Source organism: Propithecus coquereli, unplaced genomic scaffold (assembly GCF_000956105.1).
Source record: "Propithecus coquereli isolate 6110/MARCELLA unplaced genomic scaffold, Pcoq_1.0 Scaffold135, whole genome shotgun sequence".
Lineage (NCBI taxonomy): Eukaryota > Metazoa > Chordata > Mammalia > Primates > Indriidae > Propithecus > Propithecus coquereli.
The window spans coordinates 466,250-487,710 of NW_012137747.1; the positions used below are offsets into that span (position 1 = coordinate 466,250).

Sequence of the window (21,461 nt, forward strand, 5' to 3'; positions counted from 1 at the left end):
GGGGCTGGGAAACTTGGGAGCTTGTACTGGTTCTCCTTCACAGCTCCATCCTCCTTCAGGGGCTAGTGTCAGCAATTCCGCCTTGAGCCCCGCCCCCTGGCTCCTGCGGGCGCTCGATTGGTCGACGATTCTCTCCAGGTGAGGACCGACGCCCGGGTGGGCGGAGGCAGGGAGGAGCACGTGATTTGCCGGCGAGTGGAGCGTAGGGCCCCTGGCCACAATCTGTCCGGTCCGGTCTGCTGCGTTACGTGGGAAGCGCCGGGGCCGCTGCTGGGAGGGGTCTTAGGAGAGATCGTAGGGTGAGCGACAGCTGCGCAGCGCCTGGAAGGGGCTGAGCGGGCGGGTTCGGGGTGGCTGCGTGCATCCGGATGAGCTGCGGGGCGATCGATGATGCCTCGCTCTTTGGGGACGTGCTGGTCCCCCGGGCATTGCAGGGAATGCGGAGGTTCTGGGACCGGGCGCCGCAGCTGGTGTTTGGGTTGGAGGATTTGTGTGGTCAGTGGAGGAACAGCGCAAGGTCCTAGAAGCAATGCGACCTTCCGTCTTCACGAGCCCGTTGTCTGAGTTTGAGTGAGCTGGAGGCTCTCCCACCCTAGGTCGAATCGGGACTTACCCCTTATTCCGCAGGTGACCTTGAGGAAGTCATTTACCACCTCTGTGCTCCAATGCTCCTTCTTCAGACTGAGTCCCAGGTGGAAAATGGGGAGAGGGTGCGGAGCAGGGGTTGAGAATGAGAACACCAGAGGAGAAATGGTGACGCGCTAGGGCTATTTCAGGGTCCAGTTAACAGTTTTTACTTCAGGGAACTTGTATGAGATTTTCCCACTTCTGTCATTTTTTTCAAGACTGAGTCCTACCGTTGGATTGTAATTACTTCCTTGATAATGAACTTGATCTATTCATAACCCACCCCACCCCAACTGCTGCCACTACTCGGCCCAGATTCTTAAAACTGAAATTTGAGATCATGAAAGAACTTGAACAGGCCATTTAATTCGATTAACCTCAGTCTTCTATTCTGTAAAATGGGGAGAAGTTATAATGGTAGCAAAATCTGCCTTATTACAAGATTATTGGAAGGACTGAAGGTGATAATAACGTCTGTGAATGTAAACTCCTAAGTCAGCATACAATTGTAAAGTACTATTGCACCTCTCTTTATAGGTAAGGAAACAGGGCTATGGAAGTAGCTATTAGCTGGGAGAAAGAAAAAAGAAGGGCTGGACTTGACTCCTGGCCCAGGGTTCTTTCACTTACACCACAGGGAGCCTCTGCACTGAGTGTTTTGAGGGATATCTCCTTCCTTCCCTTTCTTACAATCTTTTCCTCTCTTTTAGACATCTTTTGAAGAGCTGCCATGTCTAGAAATCCTGCATCTTCCTCAGAACAGAACAACAACAGCTATCAAACCAAAACCTCAAATCTTCGAACGTCAGAGAAGAAATGTTGTGAGTCCTGGGAAAGAGGAGGGGCTGCTAGCACACTCGCAGGATTTTATTTTGGGAATATAGTTGTAATCCTAGACTCTGCTGCTTGGTGAGAGTGATAAATAGTTCTTTGACATAGGAATTGAAAACAAAGTCTCCAGGGTGGAATTTCCTGTCTGAAACAAGTAGATTTAGTGAAATATCTGTTCTGGGGGTTAAAGTGCTGGTGTAGCCCAGAAGTTTCTTAGACCGCTTTCTTTAATTGAGTCTCTGTCTCCTGCACACTGGCTTGCTGATAGAAGTTAGAACATGCATTGTGCATGCAGTGAGTAAAACAGATTTGCAGGGTACAATAGTTACTTGGGCTGGTAACGTTATCAGTTTCTCTTTATCTGTTGGTAACCCATTTTGGGAGGCTGCTGTTTATTACAGCAATTGCAGGGAGGAGCCAGTGCTGCTTGGCATCATTCCTATAGACCTCAGGGGGAATGAACCCTGGCACTTGACTTCTCACAGTATCTGGGCACCTCACTATCTCAGAGGTTTAGCCTTTGCTCTTTGCAGACTATTTTCTTAGCAGGTTCCTTCCTTTGAGGACAGCTTTCACATGAGCATTTCCATGCCAGTCTTTTAGACGGAGACAGCACGAGGGCTTGCAGGGAGGTGAAACATGCATTCCTAAGCATCATTATAGGTTGCATAGCTTCCCAAAAGGACTGGGATGCTAGTCCCCAGATGTTTTGGGGAATTTCAAGGAATGCTAACTCATGCCTCCGCTTCCGCTTCTGGATTCCACCTTACCTTTGGAATCCTATCAGTCAGTTCTTCTCACTTGAGTAGTTATATATATCAGCAGGTGGAAACAGCCAACCAATGTGAGACCGGCAATAGTCTCATGTTCAAAGCTTTCCCCAGAGCCTCGACCTTAATGTCATGCCCTTGTCAGTTTCATGATTAATGATGATAATCTCTCTCCACCTAGCATGCATGAGGCCTGCTAGACAGAAGCAGCTGGTTTGGATGTGGTACTGGGGTTGGCACACCCCTACAATTAGGGTCTCTTTTCTCTGCCAGGGCAGGGAGCCAAGTACTAAGGGTGAAATACTCCATGAGAGATAACTAGTATAACATGATGTTTGAGTGCAGCCTCTGGAGTTAGACTGCCTGGACTTGGATCCTGGCTTTACTACTTCCTAGCTATGTACCCTTGAACAAGTTGCTCATCCTCTCGTGCCTCAGTTTACTTCTTTTTAAAGTGGGGATACTATTAGTATTTCCCCCAAGAGCGATAGGAGGATTAAATGAGTAAATATAGGAAAGCACTGAGAAGAGTGTTGGGCATATAGCTAATGTATGTTAGTTTGCACAGGTGACTCAATCTGCATGTTGTATTTATTTCTGAAGCATATATAAATGCTGTACTGGGAGCTCACTATTTTAAAGAGTCCTGTGAAGAGTTATTTTTTCAGTAAAGAATGTTTTCTCCTCTTGTTTAACAATATGGTAACCCAGATCTGGGATGTACCTCTTAAAGGGGAATACATTTGTGTTATTAGGGTGCTTGGTCCAAAAGAAATCAGAGAGCTGGGGCTGGGGGGCAGCGCTGATGACTGTGGGAGTCTCTGACTCTGCATGATACTGTACCGTGTCAGTCTTTCTAGCTCTGCTTTATTCTCCACGCCAGGAATCTCTCCTACCTGCCTTTCTGACTCTCCTGCCTTTTTTCTGCCTTGTGGGCTTCTAATTAGTCAAGGAAGCAAGATCTCTGGTCTCTTTCCTGTGTTCTAGACTCTAATTCCTACTCTGGGCTCTAATTTCTCCTTGCCAAGCTCTAGCTTCTTCTCCAAATAGCTTCTCCCCCCCTCCCCTGCTCCACTGGAGGCCTCTGGGTTGTCCTAAAGCCACCATGATTTATTTACCGCACTCCCTTCTCAGTTGTGAGACTGTCGTAGCCATAGTCAAAGGAGAGAATACAGTTCTGAGAACGTGTGTTAGTCTGTTTCCTTTTGCTCCGCTATGCACCTGTATTTTGAAGCAGGCTCGCCTGGCTGCTTCGTGTTCACACCAGCAGTTGCTTTATTAATAGCTTAACCTTTATTCCCTTGCTGCTAATTACACCTGTGTTGGCTGACTTTGACTTTGGCAAGTGACTGGGCTTGAGGACTTCAGGGCTGAAGAATGTGACTTTAGGAAACCAAAACCTCCAAAGGAGCATTACTGGGACTTCAACTGCTCCAGGGATGGGGCGAAGAGGGGTGCTGACTGAGGTGCCTTTAAGGTGCTCAGATGACTGGTTTCGGGGCTCTTTGAAAGCCAGAATTTGGGGGGCTCTACATGCTTTTTTTTTTTTTTGATTTCTTTGATATCTTGAGTAGATATGGAGCAGACAAGTCCCTACATGTACCTTTCCCTAAATACAAAAGCAAAACGTGTTCATGAAAAATTCAAACAATACAGAAAGAAAGAAAGCAAAAAGTAAAATAATCTCCCACAATCTCTCCTGTCTCTGCTAAGTTTGATTCTTTTAGAAATCTTACACTGGTGTGTCCCCTTAATGAAAATAACTTCATACTGTACATATTCTGTCCTGCTGCCATTTCCGTTCTTTAAAAACTGACTATATTGTGGACATCCTTTTCATGTTGGTGAATCCAGATTTACCTCTTACTACATTGTATGGATATGCCAGTTTTCCACCGATGAACATTTAAATCATTTCCAATTTTCCACCATCACAAAGAACGCTGCAGTGAGCATCCTTACACATCTACCTTTGCCCGTTTGTGCCAGCAACTTTTCCTACAGAAATAATAGGATAAAAGATGGACACATTGGAAATGTTGATCAGTATGATTAATTTGCTCTCCTGAGAAGTTCTGTGTTGTAAGCTGTTTTTAATATTTCAAGATACTTGATGGAAATTGGGCATTTGCAGCTATAGCTGCAATGGTTAACTAAAACATCCGCTTTCTTAGTGTTTGGCTGCAGTTATATGAACTTGGTTATTCCATGCCTGTCAAACAGCAGGAGATAATCAGCAGTTTTTGTGACTTCTAATGAATAAAAATAAGATATCACCAATGAGACATGCTTTATGGGCAGCATATTTCAAAATATTGGGCCTATTTAGAACAAATCATAGAAGACAACCTTTGTCATGAAGAGGCTGGGAATCATTGCTCTCCTAGACCATCCTTCAGAATTAGAATGGAGAACATGGTTGGGTTTACCCTGGGGGTCCCTTCGTCAAGTGCAGATTTGAGGCACAGGAGCTGGCAGTTGGGACTGAACGGGCAGTCGTGAGACCAGGAGTCTGGTCAGAGCCCTGACCTTGACTTTCTATTGTGCAAGGCTATGGGCAAAACTCTTAACTTCTCCGGGCTTGAGTTTTTCTGTTTATACAAGAGAAGTTATCAAGTCCTCATTTCATCTAAGCAACTTTAGGAAGGGAAAATGAGTTTAAGATTGAGAAAATGAGTTAAACCTTGTGTGAAGAAGGTGGAAAGGAATTTCGAAGTTGAAATGGTTTCCCATTATATGTCAAACGTGGGGTACGTTGTCTCTGAAATTAACCAGTATGAAGTAGCTACCATTCAAATTAAGATGGTGGTGACAGCAAGTGGTTTTGTTTTTTTAACAGGCAGGACAGACTGTTCCTAGCTTTGCCAGCGTGGCAATTTGAGATAGGAAGTGTAGTTTAGTTTTGTACTCTGGAAATTGAGAAACCCGGGTTGCAGCAGGTGTGTGTGGGTGTGCGCAGGGCAGAGGTGGGAGGTGTGGAGCAGGAGGGCACATGTGGTGTCCCCATGGCTGGGGTTTTCTCTTGTTCTTGGCATTTTCTGTCCAGTTGGGTAAACACGGAACAGCTGGTTCACTAGTTGCCTTCAGAGCAGCTCCCAAGTATCAGTTCATTTAAGCTTTACAGGGCCTTTGGGGAAAGTGCCTAATGGGCTGGAAGTGTGGACAGAGCAGGCCTGGCAGTGCAGGTAATGAGCCGAGTCATGGGGGATTGAGAAGCCTGCGGTGCTGAGCTGAGCTGGAGAAAGTGAAGACTCAGGGGATTTTACTACCTAAACCTGAGGCAGCTGATCCCGTGCAGAGTGTATCTGCCTCTTAGGGGTCAGTGATCAGGGATTAATACTAGCTGAGGCTGCAGGGCGGTGTTTGCTTGCCTTGCACCCCCTATTTGGACAGAGATGAAAATCACTTATGCTGCTCCAGTACCTGCCTTGGAGGAGCTCCTGCCTAGGAAACTCTCTTCCTTCCGAGGGTGGTTCTCTACCCGGGTCCCTCTGCCTACTTTTTCCAGTGAGATCTTTTTACATTTCTTTCTCAACAGATGAAAGATGAATTACCTATCCAAGTGCCTCCATTTTACTGAATTGTTTCTTAGTTTTACAGGGCCACCTTGTCCCAGGGCAGAGAAGCAGCTGCAATTAGCAGGGAGGGCACTTTCTGGAAAGCAATGCTGGGAAGTGGAAGGTGCAGGTGTTTCTTTCCCTTTCCCATCCCGGTGGGGACTTCTCTCATGGGAGTCGGCAGAGTCAGGGCCCTCCCAGATCATCCTCAGTTATGGTCTTGCCCCCAGGGAAGTGGCTGGCAGCAGTGCCGGTCCCTCTCCCGGTGGCAGGATGGGCGGGGATGAGCCAGTCCCTGTGAACAAGCTGAGAATGAGCCTCTTTTTGTGGAGAAAAGCTGCCAGGGAAGCACAAGATCTGGATTCCAGTGCCAGCTCCCCCCTTGACTCATCATGTGTCCTTAGATAAGTCACCTGACCTCTGAACATCTAGTTTGCTCCATTTGTCCAGTGAAACTTATTTCTGTAAATGAGTATTCCTGCAAGAAGTTATTAATAATTGTCTAAGGAAGGGTAGACCAGTGACTATTCATGCATCTCCAGTGCCTTGCTTTTATCTGGGCCATTGAGGCAGACTGGGCTAGCTCTACCATAAAGCTTCCTGAGATTTATTCAGAACTTGGTACAGGTAGGCTTTGCCTACCAAATCTCACTATTGGTTTAGAAATTCTGGCTTAAGGAGGAGCTCATAGCCTGAGTGCAAAGTCCACAACAGCTTGAGGCAAAGTTCTTTTTGCAATGGGCAAGCTAAGTCTTGCCTGTGGCCTTGAAGGGAGGGGTGAGATCTTCGAGATAGAAACTCTGTTGGACGTATGATAGGGGCCCACTCAGTTCTGCACTGGTGGAATCTCTAGTTGCAAGACCTTCCTTCCCAGCTAGATCATTCTTCTCTAGGCATTCTCATGTTAAGGAGGTGACGTGATTACTTTCTAATCCTTGCCACTTTTCCCTCTCTTTCCACCTCAGGTACCTCTGTGAAGACCTCAGACATGTGGGAAAGACATGTCTTGGCTTGGGTACTCTCCGGAAGTCTGTACAACCTTTAACTCTATTTCAGGAGGATCTGTCTGATATTTCCTTATTTGCCTTCTCACTCTTCCTGGACCTTTTCCTCACAGGTTTATGAGGATTAAACAAGATTGTGACTGTGAAGGCCCTAGCCCACTGCATAAACTTACTAGGCCCCTGGTCGTTTAGTTCTATTTTGTTTCATTGCCTTCTAGCATGGGCGTCCTATATGACCAACTCCCCGACTCTCATCGTTATGATTGGTTTGCCAGCCCGGGGTAAAACCTATGTGTCCAAGAAACTAACACGCTACCTCAACTGGATTGGAGTGCCCACCAAAGGTAGGTGCAGATCATTCCTTGGGAAGGGAAATCTTAGTTCCTGGGCCTCACAGGCCTCTAGGAGATTTATTCTTCCTGGCTTCAAGGTCATGGGGTGCTTCTGGCAGAAATAGTGATTGCTTTCTGGTTTCCTGGATTGACTCCCTGTTCCCGGACTTGTCTCCTCTTGGCCTGGGTGGATTGGCCTTGTTTGGAGAGAATGCCTTTGATAGGAATATAAGAATTAAATGAGTATAGGACTTTACACTTTCAAAGCCCTTGCATGCGCGTCACCTAATCTAACCCTATCAACATCTTTGTGAAATAGACAGAGTAGCAGAGGAAATTGAAACTCAGCTGAAGGTCTAGAAAGTCAATACTTGAACCCACCTCTTTTGACTCTTAATCTGGTATTGTTCCCCACCCACCATGGTGCTTTTGTTCATCCCCTTGGCCACATTAGGCCAGAAAGTTCCATTTGGTGAGGCCATCGTATTGTTTTACTGCTGAAGGATTTGCGTGTCTTCTGCAGTGTTTAACCTTGGGGTGTATCGGCGTCAAGCAGTCAAGTCCTATAAGTCCTACGACTTCTTTCGGCACGACAATGAGGAGGCCATGAAGATCCGCAAGTGAGTCTTGTTCAAGGCCTGACCCCCAGGTCGGGTCTTTCTTGGCCATCATGAGACTAGACAGGACAGGGCTTTGGTTTCCTCTCCATAAATATCTTGTGGGGATTTTAAGTGGAAGTTACCTGATGGGCAGATCACCTTGGGCTTGGGTGGGAAAAGAACAGGGCTCAGGGTGATGCCTGTGTGCTTGTAGACTGACCGTATAGAGGGATAAGATCTATGCATTGGGGCAGGGGCAGGAGGAAGATACAGGATGGGGTAATAAACCTCAGTGGGAAAGTTGAAAGATCTAGTTAGGGAAAAATTTTGACCAGTAGAAAACTTAAGTGGGAAGGCACATTGATCCTATAGCAGCCCAGCTGTTTGTGTGTCTGGCTATGTTTGCACTTAGCTCTTCTTGCTGGTTTCCTTTGCTCTCTTGGCAGACAGTGTGCTCTGGTGGCGCTGGAGGATGTCAAGGCGTATCTCACTGAGGAGAGTGGGCAGATCGCGGTGAGCCTTACCTGCTTCTTTCCTCGCTTGGTTCCCACCCTTCCGGCCACCTGGCTACTCAGCCCACCGTGGGTCTGCCTTGGTAGGGTTCCATTTCTCTGTCCCTACTCACTTCCCTTGTGTGCTTTCTTCCCAGGTGTTTGATGCCACCAATACCACCCGGGAGAGGAGGGACATGATTTTGAACTTTGCCAAGGAGAATTCCTTCAAGGTAGGACTGACTCTGTGCTGGAGGAAAAAGGATGAGTGGAGGGGGGCGGACAGGAAGGGGGCTAATTCCAGTGGATCTGTGGTGTGTGAGGACAGGATTGGATACCCGATTCTCCTCTTCCTTCAGTGTTTTCTTTCAGGCCCTTTCTCAGACCTTTAGCCTGTATGGTTGAGGCCCAGGGGATGTGATAAGAGCTACGTGAGAAGGCCTTGAAGGCCACTTCCATGAAGAAAGTCCTGGGAGATGTGGCTGGGTGGGGTAGGTGAGCATGTGCTCTCAATGAACAGCCTGGCACGTTTGACTTGTTTATCACTGCCTTGTCTCCATGGCCAGGTATTCTTTGTGGAATCTGTCTGTGATGATCCTGATGTCATTGCTGCCAATATCCTGGTGGGTGACACCCCTACATACCACCTCCTCTTCACCTTTTGTGCCCTCCCTGTATGTCTTTGTGTGGTAGGGGCTGTTCTAGATAATGAAAGAGAAAAATAGACATGTTTAACATGACAGGGAGATCTTTTCTGTCTCTGCCGGAGCACCATTTGCTACTTCCAAACTCTTTCGTTGGGAGAGGAAACTGAGGCTTTGGAATTAGCTGTTGAATGGTCTTAGACCCTAGGAAGGGTCTTAGACCCTGGCCCTGTGTTCTGGGTATTATTTGGATAATGAGTTCTCAATATTAAAATAGATCAGACTTTTCATTATCTGTCTGGGTTGACTTATGGGAAGGTCATCTGCCCAACAGGCATCCAGTATTCTGGTCAGTGTTTTATGCATTGAGCTCCTCATGCCTTGTGGAGTCACAGCATAAGACAGTCCCCACTGGATGGGTTGTGCTCGGTTCTGCCAAGTAGATAGCTGAGCGTGGTCTCGTGGTGTGCTCTCCTAGCAGTGTAGGCACTTGGGATCATCTGGGGAAGAGACTTCTGGCCCTAAGTCAGGCATGGGGGTCACACACCCTATTCTCAGTGGCAATGGGGAGAAACTAGAGCCCATTCTGTCCCAGTAAAGTGCGTAAAGGGATTGGGGCCCAGGAGCAGCTTCAGCTGTGTGACTGCTTCTGTCCCTCAGCCAAGGCAGACACATGACTCCCAGTTGTCTTTACTTTCTTGGTTGCCAGGGTCACAGGAGGGGGGGTGTTCCATGAGTGGGGTGTGCCAGCGTTCCAGTGAAAGGCTACTTCTATGCACTTCTTTTTCTTTTTTTAGCAGTGGCTATTTGTAGGAGGGCTGTTCGGGGCAGACCTCTGCCTGGGCCCTTACTAGCCCTGTGGTTGCAGGAAGTAAAGGTGTCGAGCCCTGACTACCCTGAGCGGAACCGGGAGAATGTGATGGAGGACTTCCTGAAGAGAATCGAGTGCTACAAAGTCACCTACCGACCCCTTGACCCAGACAACTATGACAAGTAAGGTTCAAGGCCGTGGTTTGAAGGGCCTGAGGCAAAAGTCTCATCTGGGAAAAAAGCCTTTCTCCCTCTGTCCCCTCACTTCCTTCTGATAATCTAGACCTGTAATGTTCATGTCATTCCAGAGAAACACGGTATGGCTTTGTGGCTTTTATGTGGGTTGCGTCTTGAACTCTGATGTGTTTTTTACCTTCAGTATTTTCTTTCTGTTTTCTAGAGCAAGATTTCCCAATCTCAGCGTTGTTGGTACTTTGAACTGGAAAATTCTTTGTCGTAGGGGCTGTCCTGTGCATTGTAGGACATTTAGCAGCATCCCTGGCCTCTGCCCACTAGGTACCAGCGACACCTCCAAGGTGTGACAACCAAACATGTTTCTAGACATTACCAAATGTCCCCTGAGGGGCCAGATCACCCCTGGTTGAGAACCACTGCTCCAATCTACGGCCATACCACCCTGAACGCGTGTGGTCTCGGAAACTAAGCAGGGTCGGGCCTGGTTAGTTCTTGGATGGGAGAACCACTGCTCAAGATCAGTAGTTCTGAACTAGGGTGTTGTAGGACACCTCTTGGAGATGTGTCATCTGTTTTTAATCAGTTTTTAATGTTTACTCTCTATGTATTATATAATATTACATATGTATTAATACGTGCACATATCATAATATTATAACCTAAGATAACACATTATATGTAGTATAATAAATATTGCATATTATGTATATGTATCTATATAATATAAATGAAGCCCTCAGGAACATGCTTGACTCAGAGGAATGTCTGATCGATGCTAGCCATCATTAATATGGCAGCATCTATTGGCAATGTGGTATAGAATATGTATTAACTTGTGTGTGAGGTATGTGAGCCACAGCAAAACACCAAGTCTATGTTGAAGAAAGATAGTGTACACGTGGCACTCTGTGGGAGCGTGGCCTTGTGAAAGAGTGCACATTCAGGGCAGTTGACAGCTCTGTTCAAATAAGGATTCAGACCTGCAGCCAAGCAGATGGGGCGACAGGTGTGCATGGCACACTTAAATTGCTGCCGTGGGCTGGTTGATGTTGAGTCTTTCAGTTCCTTCGACAGTGGATTGCTTAACGTTTTGAGCCTTTCAGTTCCTTCAAGTGGGTTGCCCAGAAAACTGGTATTTGGAGGTGTCCTCTTCATACAGAGGTCGAAAACCACTGCTCTTGATATGACATAACAGTATATCCTTCCGTTAACCCAAAGTCCTACCTAAAAAAACATTTCTAGAAGAATGTTATATATAATGTATGTGTTTATAGATGTTATCTCTGGTAGTAGGGTGATGGGTGATTTGCATCATTCTTTTTTCTGGTTTTATTTGGATTGATTTTTTGAAGCATTTATTATTTTTATAAAGCATTTATTGCTTTTACAAGCCCATGATGGCCACAAAGCAACCGAAAGTGCCTTGAGTGAGGCTGAGTTAGGTAGATGCAGGCAGTGTGCAGACATCTCTGTCTGTGGTTCTGCTGCCTCTTTCTTCACGGCGTTGCTGCTGGCACCCTATGCCGGGTCTTGATCGCCTCGGACGGGGCCTATTCTTCACACCAAGTTCAGGCTTAGCAAAACCTTCAGGTCGTCTAGTCCCTGGAGGGAAGCCTGAATTCTGTTTACCATATTTATCTACATTGCATGGCACAGCACAGACACTGAGGAACTGGTAGGGACTGACTAGAAGGAAGTTCAGAAACTGTGCTTCATCTTGGTTTTGAGGAGTAATCCATCTCCTACCATTTGGTTCCTTAAACGGGGGGATGACAGAGGAGAGGAGGAAGAGTGTCTATAAGCCTACAAATCACCATAGAAGTCCTTCCCCCCGCAATCCAATTATCAGATTTTTATACCCAGGAAAGTTTTTTTTCCTGCTCTGTCCCAGGGATCTTTCTTTCATCAAGGTGATAAATGTGGGCCAGCGATTTTTAGTCAACAGAGTCCAGGACTACATCCAGAGCAAGATAGTCTACTACCTCATGAACATTCACGTCCAGCCTCGCACCATTTACCTTTGCCGGCACGGAGAGAGCGAGTTCAATCTCTTGGGGAAGATTGGGGGTGACTCTGGCCTCTCAGTGCGTGGAAAGCAGGTAAGTAATTAGCCAGCAGGCTGGATTTCCTGGGCTTAGAGTTAAAAGGGCATGGTGGAGGTCATCCCTTTTATCCCCTTACTACTTCTTAAATCCCATTTGGGCTTAGACTGTGGTTTCAGAAAGTCAGGCAACTACTCAAGGTGTTTTCCTGCTCATTGCTTCTAGCTCTGTGTGGATAACTTGGAGCCATTTCTGCTGTGATCGTTCAACCATCAGATATTTATTGGGCACGAATCGTATTCTTAGCACAGTACAGGTTGCATCAGTCAAAGTTCATTTCCTCTTGGGTTTATAGTAACTGTGTAGCACTGTAGCACCTTATGGATTTTGACTGTGGCTTATACACGTTGCCCATTTTAGGCTAAGTTAGTCTGTGTGTGTGTGTGTGTGTGTGTGTGAGTTTTTCTTTTTTTAATTTTTATTTTCAAACCCCAGTTTTCCCACGCTCTAAGGAAGTTTCTGGAGGAACAGGAGATAGCAGACCTCAAAGTGTGGACGAGCCAGTTGAAGAGGACTATCCAGACTGCAGAGTCTCTTGGGGTGACCTATGAGCAGTGGAAGATTCTGAATGAGATTGATGCTGTGAGTAGGAAGCTCTGAAGGCCAAAAAAAAAAAAAAAAAATAGCCAAATAAGGGTCTCATATTCAGGCGGGAACTCCGAGAAGTCACCACTTGAGCAGTTTTTTCTAGGAAACTAGAAACACAAAGTAGAAACTTTGAGGAAGCTGAATTTGTGGCCAGTTTGGAGATTCAGGGAAGAAAACTGCACCCCCAAATGAGATTTCCTGCCTGCTTCAGTTCTTGTGTCAATGATGGGACCCAAACCAATTTTTGACCCAGCCATTCTGGCACCTGGGGGGAGTGGGGCTAACAAGGACTCATTTTGTTCCTTTGTATGTTTGCTGCCTGGGAAAAAGAAATAGCCAACAACCCACTTCTTTAATTTCTGCTTAGATCATTTGGTCAGCTATTCAGGAAAAGTCCTTCCCAAAGTTTTTCTTGGTTTTCTCTGTCTTTAAGCATAAAAGTAGAAATTTCTTTTTCTTCCTCTCTATCCTTTTATTTCTCCTGCAAGATCTCCAGTCCCTTCAGTTTCCCTCCTTCCCTGCTTTCTCTTCCTTTTATCCCGTTGACTTTTCTTGGCCTTTGGGATCCGCACAGTAGCAGGAGAAAGTGGCAGGTGAGCTAGAGAAGCTGCCTTCCTCTCTGCGGGGGTCCTCACCCTGAGAGTTGCAGACACCCCTTGACTCCCTGGTCACAATCAGGTATAGTGCACAAAAGACCCAGCACCGTGCCTGGCACATAGTGAGAAACTAGTATTTTTCAGTGCCATCTTCCTTATTGGGGATGGCGTTAGTGTGGGTCAGTTTACTTCTTTAAGCCAGTGTGGCTTTTTGCAGGGCGTGTGTGAGGAGATGACCTATGCAGAAATAGAAAAGCAGTATCCAGAAGAATTTGCTCTTCGAGATCAAGACAAGTATCTGTATCGGTATCCTGGTGGGGAGGTGAGCCTCCCTCACGTGGAGACTGCCTAGCCCTTTGCTGGGGTTTAGCTTCGGTTTGGGGGAAGAATTGAAATGTGATTTGGGGGGGCTTAGACATTGTTTATCCTCTTACCCTTGAGTCATATTGGGTCCAATTCAGCTTAGGCCCCCCAAATGCCTCATTAATTTGTTAAGATCTCCGGGGAAAAGGGTGACAAGACCTCCTTTATGTTGCATATGTTGTAGAATCAACACAATCTTCTTTTAGTTTCTAATTTTCATTCTATTTCCTTAATCCCACCCCCACATAAGCAAATGGAGTCACCAAGTAAATATATGGGATATGAATTATTTCCCTATCTTCTTCGGTGTTTTAGGCTATTTCCTGGACTCAGTGGCTTTATACCCTAGGGATGTGTGGGGCAAAAGTAGATAAAACAGAATGGCAGAGGTGCAGGAAGCTCCTGGGAGTCTCTTGTTGTCTTATATACTGCCTGTATCAATCTGTGGGAACAAAAAACCCAACACAGGTTGAATTCAGACTTTCTCTTCTTGACCCATAGTTTCCTTGGTCTGAATATTACTCTTGAAAGATCTGATTATTCTCAAGCGATACCAGGGCTGGGGACAGTTAGGTGACATAAAGTCGCTGAGTATCCAGGAGGAAAGCCCGCTGGGGAAGAAGAAGTAGCCTCTTGACTCTGGGCCCCAGGCACTGATATGGCTGCCAGCTTGCATCTGGCCCCCTGCCAGCCCGCCCCATTCCCCGCACAGTCGTACCAGGACCTGGTGCAGCGGCTGGAGCCCGTCATCATGGAGCTGGAGCGTCAGGGCAACGTCCTCGTCATCTCCCACCAGGCTGTCATGCGCTGCCTCCTGGCCTACTTCTTGGATAAAGGCGCAGGTACAGCTTGAGGGAAGGGCTGGGGGACACATCCATGGGGAGAGGGCTGGACTCATGGTGGCACCAGGATCCTTGGCAACCAGACCTTCCCCTCTTCCACTCAACTTAGAGTACATTCTTCAGGCAGCAGTGTGGGGCTCCCAGCAGCCACGGGGTCAGCTACTTACTAAATTCACTCTGCTGCTGCAAAAACCCCCAACGGAGGGTGGCTGCTGCTGGTGCTCCTTGATCCTGCCTGGCTAAAGGGCCAGCATCAAGCTGGTGCTCCTGGCAGCATCGGGAAAGTGTCTGAATATTCCCAGAGTGTCACTCTGATTACTAGGAAGGTGGTATCTTCTTCATCCTTTGATTTCCCTGAACCGCTGGGAAGCTTTTGTGGCGAAGCATTACTGGCTTTTGCTGTACCCAGGTAGACCCCTTCCATGGGCCCCTGGCTACAGTACTGATTCCTGTTTTGCTTGCTTGGAAGGATCGAAAATTGGCTTTATTTCCTTCCTTAGCCACTTAGAAGCTTGGGGAGCTTCTTCGGTCGTGAGAATTGACTGATGTTTAGGGGAGGAGCTGTCCAACTCTAGGTAGTGGTCAGGATAAAGAAAACTTGTTATGAGCTGCTTACAATCTCTCTTTTACTAACTTGACCTAGTCCCTAATGTTAAGATTTCTCCCATCTGGCCTTTCTGCTTTCAGATGAGCTACCGTACTTGAGATGCCCGCTTCATACCATCTTCAAACTTACTCCTGTGGCCTACGGTAACTATGAGCTTAGGGGCTGGCAGAATGTGGGGATCCAGGAAGGTCTGGATATTTGAATTTTTTCTGAAGTTTGTCTAGAAGTTCAACTTAGACCACGGAAGTTCCATCCGTGCCTTCCGTTTTTAAAGAGATGTATGTATGTATGTATGTATTTGGGAATATGTACATACCTTCATGGTATACTTTCCTATGATGAAACTAAGGAATTTTCTCTCGAGCTTTTTCCCTGATGGCTTCGTTTCTTCCCTCTGTTTTCCCAGGGTGCAAAGTGGAAACCATTAAACTCAACGTGGAGGCTGTGAACACTCACCGTGACAAGCCAACTGTAAGTATTTTACCATGGGGGAACATGCCAGTTTCCCTGCCACCTTGAGTCTTTTGAACCTTTAGCATCAACAGACTGAGGTTTCTTTTATATACGAAAGGCAAACAGATCCAGAACTCAAGTCCTATGTAGTTTGCTTACTTCCAAAAGGAAGAGATGTTAGAGTTATTATTTTTTAATTAATACCCCTTTCATGAGTGTTAACCTTGAAAGTTGGCTCCTAGAAATTCGATTAAATATGGCAAGTGTCTGGTTGAAGTGAAGTGCAAATTCTTACCCCAGGAAGGTCTCCATTTAGAAAGCAGAGTCCAGGGGAGCCTATAAAGTCAAGAGACTTAGGTTCGTTCCTGGGTCTGTCCCTGGTAAGCAGTGTGATCTTCAATAAGCCCCTTCCTTTCTTTGAGTCTTTTTCCTGCTTTAGGATATGATACTCAAGGAGCTTCTTACTCCTACAACCCTTTTAGCTCCCTGGTGCTGGGAGACCAGGCCATGTCCCCTGTCCCGTGCGAGACCCTGTGTGCAGAGGAGCAGGAGTGAGGAAGGCTGTTGTGCTTACAAGCGTTATTTAACCCATGTGAGTGAGCTTTTGGCTTGGCTTTCATTTGTGTGGTGTCCCTCCATTTCCAATCAGAACAACTGCCCCAAGAACCAAACCCCTGTAAGGATGAGAAGGAACAGCTTTACGCCTCTGTCCAGTTCGAATACAATAAGGCGTCCAAGAAATTACAGTGTTGGGAGCCGGCCCCTCGAGCCCCTCAGCCCTCTCCGTGCTCCGGACATGCAAGAAGGGGCTGACTAGCCGAAGACCCAAGTCAGCATTCCAGTGGTGTAACCGTGTGTTTCCCTCCTGCCCTTGTCACTAATAACCAAGGAGTCATTCAACTTCCTCCCTCAACCCCCACCTCCGACACCTCACCGTTAATCATGACACAGAACCTGAGATCATGTATTTGCAGACCAACTTTAGCTAGTCTTCAGTTTGAAACATCTCCGTGCTTGGGGGCAAGTTGGCAAGTTGAGTCTTTTAGGACAAGTCTGGAGGAAGAGGGAAAGGATACTCTCCCCTGGGGCTAAGCATGCCCCATACACTTGGTTCTTCTCTGTTCCCTAGTGTCTGAACTCACTAATGTCCTCGTGTGGGTGAAGTGGTGGTGGGGTGTGGGAGGGGTACACAAAAGCCCAATTTTTCTTCACCTTTGTCTCTTTGATGTGTGTTTTCCTCACAGTCCTTACTTGACTGCTTTCTTCCCCCTCTTTCATCTCCCCTTCGGATTGTCCAGTGTAATGCATGGCATTGGGGTGTCTGTCTAGGAAGGAAGGGGATGGTTGGCGAGAGAGAAGTCTGGCCCAGTGGATGCTTTCTCCAGTGGGCCTAAATGGATCTGGCCTGGGGGAGTCTTTCTTTTTCCTTCTCCCTTCCTCTCCAGCCAGGTCCTGCAAGGGCCAGCCCAGGCTACAGAACATCCACAGAGTAATCGGGAGCTTGCAAGTGGACATAGGGTGAGAAATTTTGCCTCCTTTCCTGAGAAACAATCCTAAGTCTTCGATGCCTTGGGGGAAGCTGGCTCTGAGGATGTGGGAAGTATCTTGGTTTGTGTTTTCAACTTGAAGAGCCAGGCATAGGTCTTTTGGTATCTGCGGAGTAGGGTTTAGAAGAGTAGGGTGGTCTCTAGCTCTTGTAGGGCTCTCGTAGGGCAGTGATGTCTTTTCTCCAGTGGTTCCCAGGTTCTCTGTCAATCTCAGCAACTTTCCTGCCAAAGCCAGTTCCTGTGGGGCTGTTTAGGATGGAGTCAGATTCGGGAGTCACCACTCATGTTTGAATTGCTCAAGGAAAAAGGCAGAGAAGAGTTCACTCATGCCGCTTTTTATTTTCTAATAATTTTCAGCACATTCTCCTTAAGTTTAAAAACAAAATTTTTCCTATATGAGCAATTTTTTTTAATATGAACAATTTTTTTCCCCCAAATATGGTGAAGCTTGGTGGTGAATTTAATCTCTCTCATTGGAGTATTCTTGTGTTCATAAGGAGAAACTGTCTCATAAAAGGAATCTTTGGGACCCTGTGGTGTCTAACTCTTGACGGTTTTTGTATTATCTATTCACTTCTGTTGTTTCATTTTCTCTGTAGGGTTAAACAGGAAATGCTTAGAGAAGGGATTCTTAGCCCCTTGGTAGTCACGATGGCTTGCTCTGTCTCCCAATTTTGCATGCAAAATGTATGAATATATGTACGTTTTTCTGAGAGGCAAATTTAAAGTTCTCATGACATTTTTAAAATAGGTAGGTGTCTCCCCTCCCTTAAAGTTATCAGCTTGTCCTTTAGCGATAACCAGTGAGAACAAGTTAGCTATTTTCCAAGGATATTTTTGTTTTTGTTTTGTTTTGTGTGGTAACGGAAGACCTTTTGTTGTGGTTCTCATCCAGGAGTGTTCCTTAGAATCCCCTTTAGAACTTTTGAAACATGAACAGGCCTGTGTCCGCCATAGGCTTAATATTGATTCAAAATCTCTGAGAATGGGGTCTGGACATGTGTGTGTTTCAATAGCTTCCCTGATGATTTGTAACCCAGGTTAAGAACTACTTAGAAAGTTGGGTGGAAAAATACTGGAATAGTAGTTTCTGGGACAGAGCATCAACCTAGGAATTCTGAATTCCTCATGGTTCTGAAAGGACAGTTCTTTGGAGATATATATTATATTTGAGCAGATCTTAATATTAAATGGAGTAACACCCTCCAAGGCAGGCTGCTGTGTTTTAGAGGGTTATCCTAGGTTTTAGTCCCATCTTTAACCCTTTATATTGCAGGGTGACGTAGAACACATAGCTGAATTACATAATTGTCGTTGGCTAATAGCTGGAGATTTAAAGCACCCTGGAGAGAGGTACTGAGGTACTACCTGTAGGATGATAAAGGTTGTGTTAACAGACAACTGACTCCCAACCCTGAGTCCTTTACTCTGTCGTACGTATAATACCATGGCCAGTTTCCAAAGGCTGCTTGCCTAGATTCTTCTCAAAACTGCATCCAAGACATAAAGTACCCTGTTGTTCTGTCGAGATGTTACCTAATGTGTACTTAGTGTCTTTGTTTGTGGGGCTTTGGGCTGGTGGGGGCAGTGGTGGGGGAAGGACACACAGAAGTACAAGAAAAGGTCCTTGCCCTGAAGAAGGTTATTTTAAGAGACAGGACATGTAATTTGTAATGTGAACATTGGCAAAAGAACAACACTCTGCGTCTAGAAGTGCTGACCGTCGCAGTGGTGTACAGATCGCTTCTCCTGACTTTTCTCTAGTCCTGTGGCTATAATACTAACGGGGTTGACATGTGGGGGTGCCCCCACCATTGCGAGAATGAGATGTGGTCTGGGGGGTATGTGGCACTTTTACAAGGTCACTTTGTGTACTTTGCTTGGAGGGTGACATCTGTAGCCCAAATAGGCATTCAGTCTTTTCTCCTGCTGCAAAGTGAGAATAATTCAGAGCTAATGAATGAGAAGAGGGAGCACTTTGATCTAAAGACTTTGGATTTAGACTGTACCCACTCTTAGCGTGAGTGGCCTTCTCTAACAAACTAGCATTGTGTTAACCTGTTACAAAGCCCAGCAGTAGAGACAGGCCATTGGGATGTTCATTCTGGCTCTCATCCGTGCTGATTATTTCACCACTCTCCTGTGCTAGTTTGCGTCCCCCAGACAATGAGCTTTGGTGGTCTTACTATCCTCAGATAGGACACGAGAAATTGGAATTTGACAGGAAAGGGTTTCCACTTCCTTTAGTTTTTAGGTCAAGATCCTTTCAGAGAAGTTCAACAGAAGGAAGCCAGGATAATACAGAATGGGGAAAAGCTCTTACTCCACATTTTAGAGAAGTCTTACTTCCTATCCTTCCTTTCTAGGCCTTCCTCCCCCCTTTCTGTTACTTGGATGTGTATTCGTAGTATGTACACATTACTATGATCGTGTCTGTAGCACAAGTCCTACAAAGACGAAATGGACTTCAGAGTACCCTTTGCTGAGGCTTTAAGTTTTATTATGGGAGAAATAGGTGAAAACATTAGCATTTAATCTACTGGTATAAAATGGGGAAAGGAAAATTACTATCTATTCTGTTTTCTTGTTGTTGTTTCAAAACTGAGTGAGGAAGTCTGTGACAGATTTGAAAGAGGAATCTAAAGCAGACTTAGAGAACCCACTTCTGTTCTATCTCCTAATCCCCAAATTGGAATTTAGCTCTTACTTATTCTTCGTATTGTTTTCTGTTTTGCTTTGGTAAAAGGGATGCTTTTACCTTGATTTAGGAAAGTAGAATAAGAAAACTCATGTATTGTGCTAGGGATATACCCTATATCATTGCTTCTGGTTTTCGTTGTTTGCTTGTTTCCAAATTAGAGTTAGGGATACTGTACATTTGCACTCCTAGACGGAATGGTTAAGTATTCCTTGTTACCATCTGGGTAATCCTCTTTGCAACCCACCTTTGATCTTCAGAGGCACTGGCATTTTAAAGAAACATATGATATAGCTGTTTGGAAATAAATTCGTTTTACAGTTTTTTGTGCATGTGTAGGAGATCTGAGAAACTCACTGGTGCTTTTAGGATAGCCAATGGACAAAGGAAAGAGTGTCTAGTAATTGAAAGAACTGTATCTGGTTTATGTAGTCTTACATACATTCCATTGTCTTCGTCAAGCCCGGAAGCCATGCTGTTTGGTGTCAAGAAATCTGATAGATTTACCCAGCTTTTCTAGTATACATTTTGACTTATTTGTGTTTTAAAATATTTTTATTTTAAAAATATATAACAATTGAGTCAGGTTGAACATTGACAGGTAGAACTCTGACTTCCCCTCAAGGTAACACAGACATCAGAAGATTTAATGTATCCGGAGGTTGAATTTAGACTCATACTGTTGAGAAGACTGTCTTTAGTAGGCTCTCTGTGCTGGCTGACTGACAGACTGGTAGGATTGTATGCTGACTCTCTATAGGATCTGTGTGCCGACTGGCTGACAGACTCTGATAGGATCTGCATGCTCACTGACACTCCAGTAGGATCTGTATACTGACTGGCAGACTCTAATAGGTCTGTGTGACTGACAGACTCTGAGAGCATCTATGTGCTCACTGACTGACAGACTCTAGTAGGGTCTGTGCGCTGACTGACAGACTCGGAGAGGATCTATGTGCTCACTGACTGGCAGACTCTGGTAGGATCTGTGTGCACTGACTGACTGACAGACTCTGATAGCATCTATGTGCTCACTGACTGACAGACTCTACTATTAACAGTAACTGTGTGCTCACTGACTGATAGACTAGTAGGATCTAGGTGCTGTCTGACTGGCTCTAATAAGGTCTGTAAGTTGACAGTCTACCTGTTTTCTGATTGTACCGATTGGTAGTATATGCACATTATTGCAATTTTCTGTCTATAGCATGTGTCTTCCAAAGAAAGGTACTAAGCACTCCACACATTTTCTTTACGGGGAAGTTCTGTACACTATGATTTTTAATAGACATTTCTTGTACTTTAGTGACAAAATTCTCGTCATTTTGTTAAAGACAAAGGTTGTGATGACTTGCGTAGTATTTTATGAACTCAGCCAAGGCAATGCTTGTTAAGAGCCCGAAGTTGTTACCTCTACCTGAAGTCTTCCCATCTGGTCCCCGGCTTTGGGGCAGGACTTCACTTACACCGTCCGTTTCTGAACTGTGTCCTCAACTTACCCTGTTATGGAATGTAGCATTCCATTGGATAGTGCTGCTGTCTTCAGTCTGCCATGAATTTGGCTTTTACTCCTAATCTAATAAATAAAAATGCAAAGGAAATTTTGCATTCAAAAATTGATTTTAAGAGTTGGCAAAAGTATTCTTTCCAGTAAGCCTTTCCCTGGGTATCTGTGACCAAGATTTACCTACTCAATGTTTTTGTATCTGAATTGCTTATGTACATTTTGTATTATGTTGAAGTAACAAGATCAACTCATTCTGATACGGTGATGGTTTTGCTATGGCAAAAGCAAAGGACTGATC

The 21,461-nt window shown here is 45.6% G+C and overlaps 1 protein-coding gene across 5 annotated transcripts in view; it reads left to right on the forward strand.

Annotated features, from left to right (window-relative positions):
• Positions 1 to 178: 178 nt before the first annotated feature.
• The window catches only part of PFKFB2 (6-phosphofructo-2-kinase/fructose-2,6-biphosphatase 2), a 26,981-nt gene continuing 5,698 nt past the window's right edge, over positions 179 to 21,461 (forward strand). Inside the window, exons 1-15 of one of the 5 annotated variants that reach the window (XR_001137232.1) lie at positions 179 to 299; positions 1,338 to 1,448; positions 7,008 to 7,133; positions 7,645 to 7,741; positions 8,167 to 8,233; positions 8,370 to 8,444; positions 8,778 to 8,834; positions 9,724 to 9,848; positions 11,752 to 11,959; positions 12,398 to 12,544; positions 13,364 to 13,468; positions 14,222 to 14,351; positions 15,039 to 15,101; positions 15,365 to 15,429; positions 16,061 to 16,929. Coding sequence is in view for 4 of the 5 variants with exons in the window: in XM_012638830.1 (XP_012494284.1) it covers positions 1,358 to 1,448; positions 7,008 to 7,133; positions 7,645 to 7,741; positions 8,167 to 8,233; positions 8,370 to 8,444; positions 8,778 to 8,834; positions 9,724 to 9,848; positions 11,752 to 11,959; positions 12,398 to 12,544; positions 13,364 to 13,468; positions 14,222 to 14,351; positions 15,039 to 15,101; positions 15,365 to 15,429; positions 16,061 to 16,228 (1,524 nt within the window). In the remaining variant the exon portion in view is untranslated. Of the gene's footprint in view, positions 300 to 1,337; positions 1,449 to 7,007; positions 7,134 to 7,644; positions 7,742 to 8,166; positions 8,234 to 8,369; positions 8,445 to 8,777; positions 8,835 to 9,723; positions 9,849 to 11,751; positions 11,960 to 12,397; positions 12,545 to 13,363; positions 13,469 to 14,221; positions 14,352 to 15,038; positions 15,102 to 15,364; positions 15,430 to 15,893; positions 16,039 to 16,060; positions 17,296 to 21,461 lie in introns of those variants that run through there. The other 4 variants (XM_012638833.1, XM_012638830.1, XM_012638832.1 and 1 more) reach the window with 4 other exon arrangements.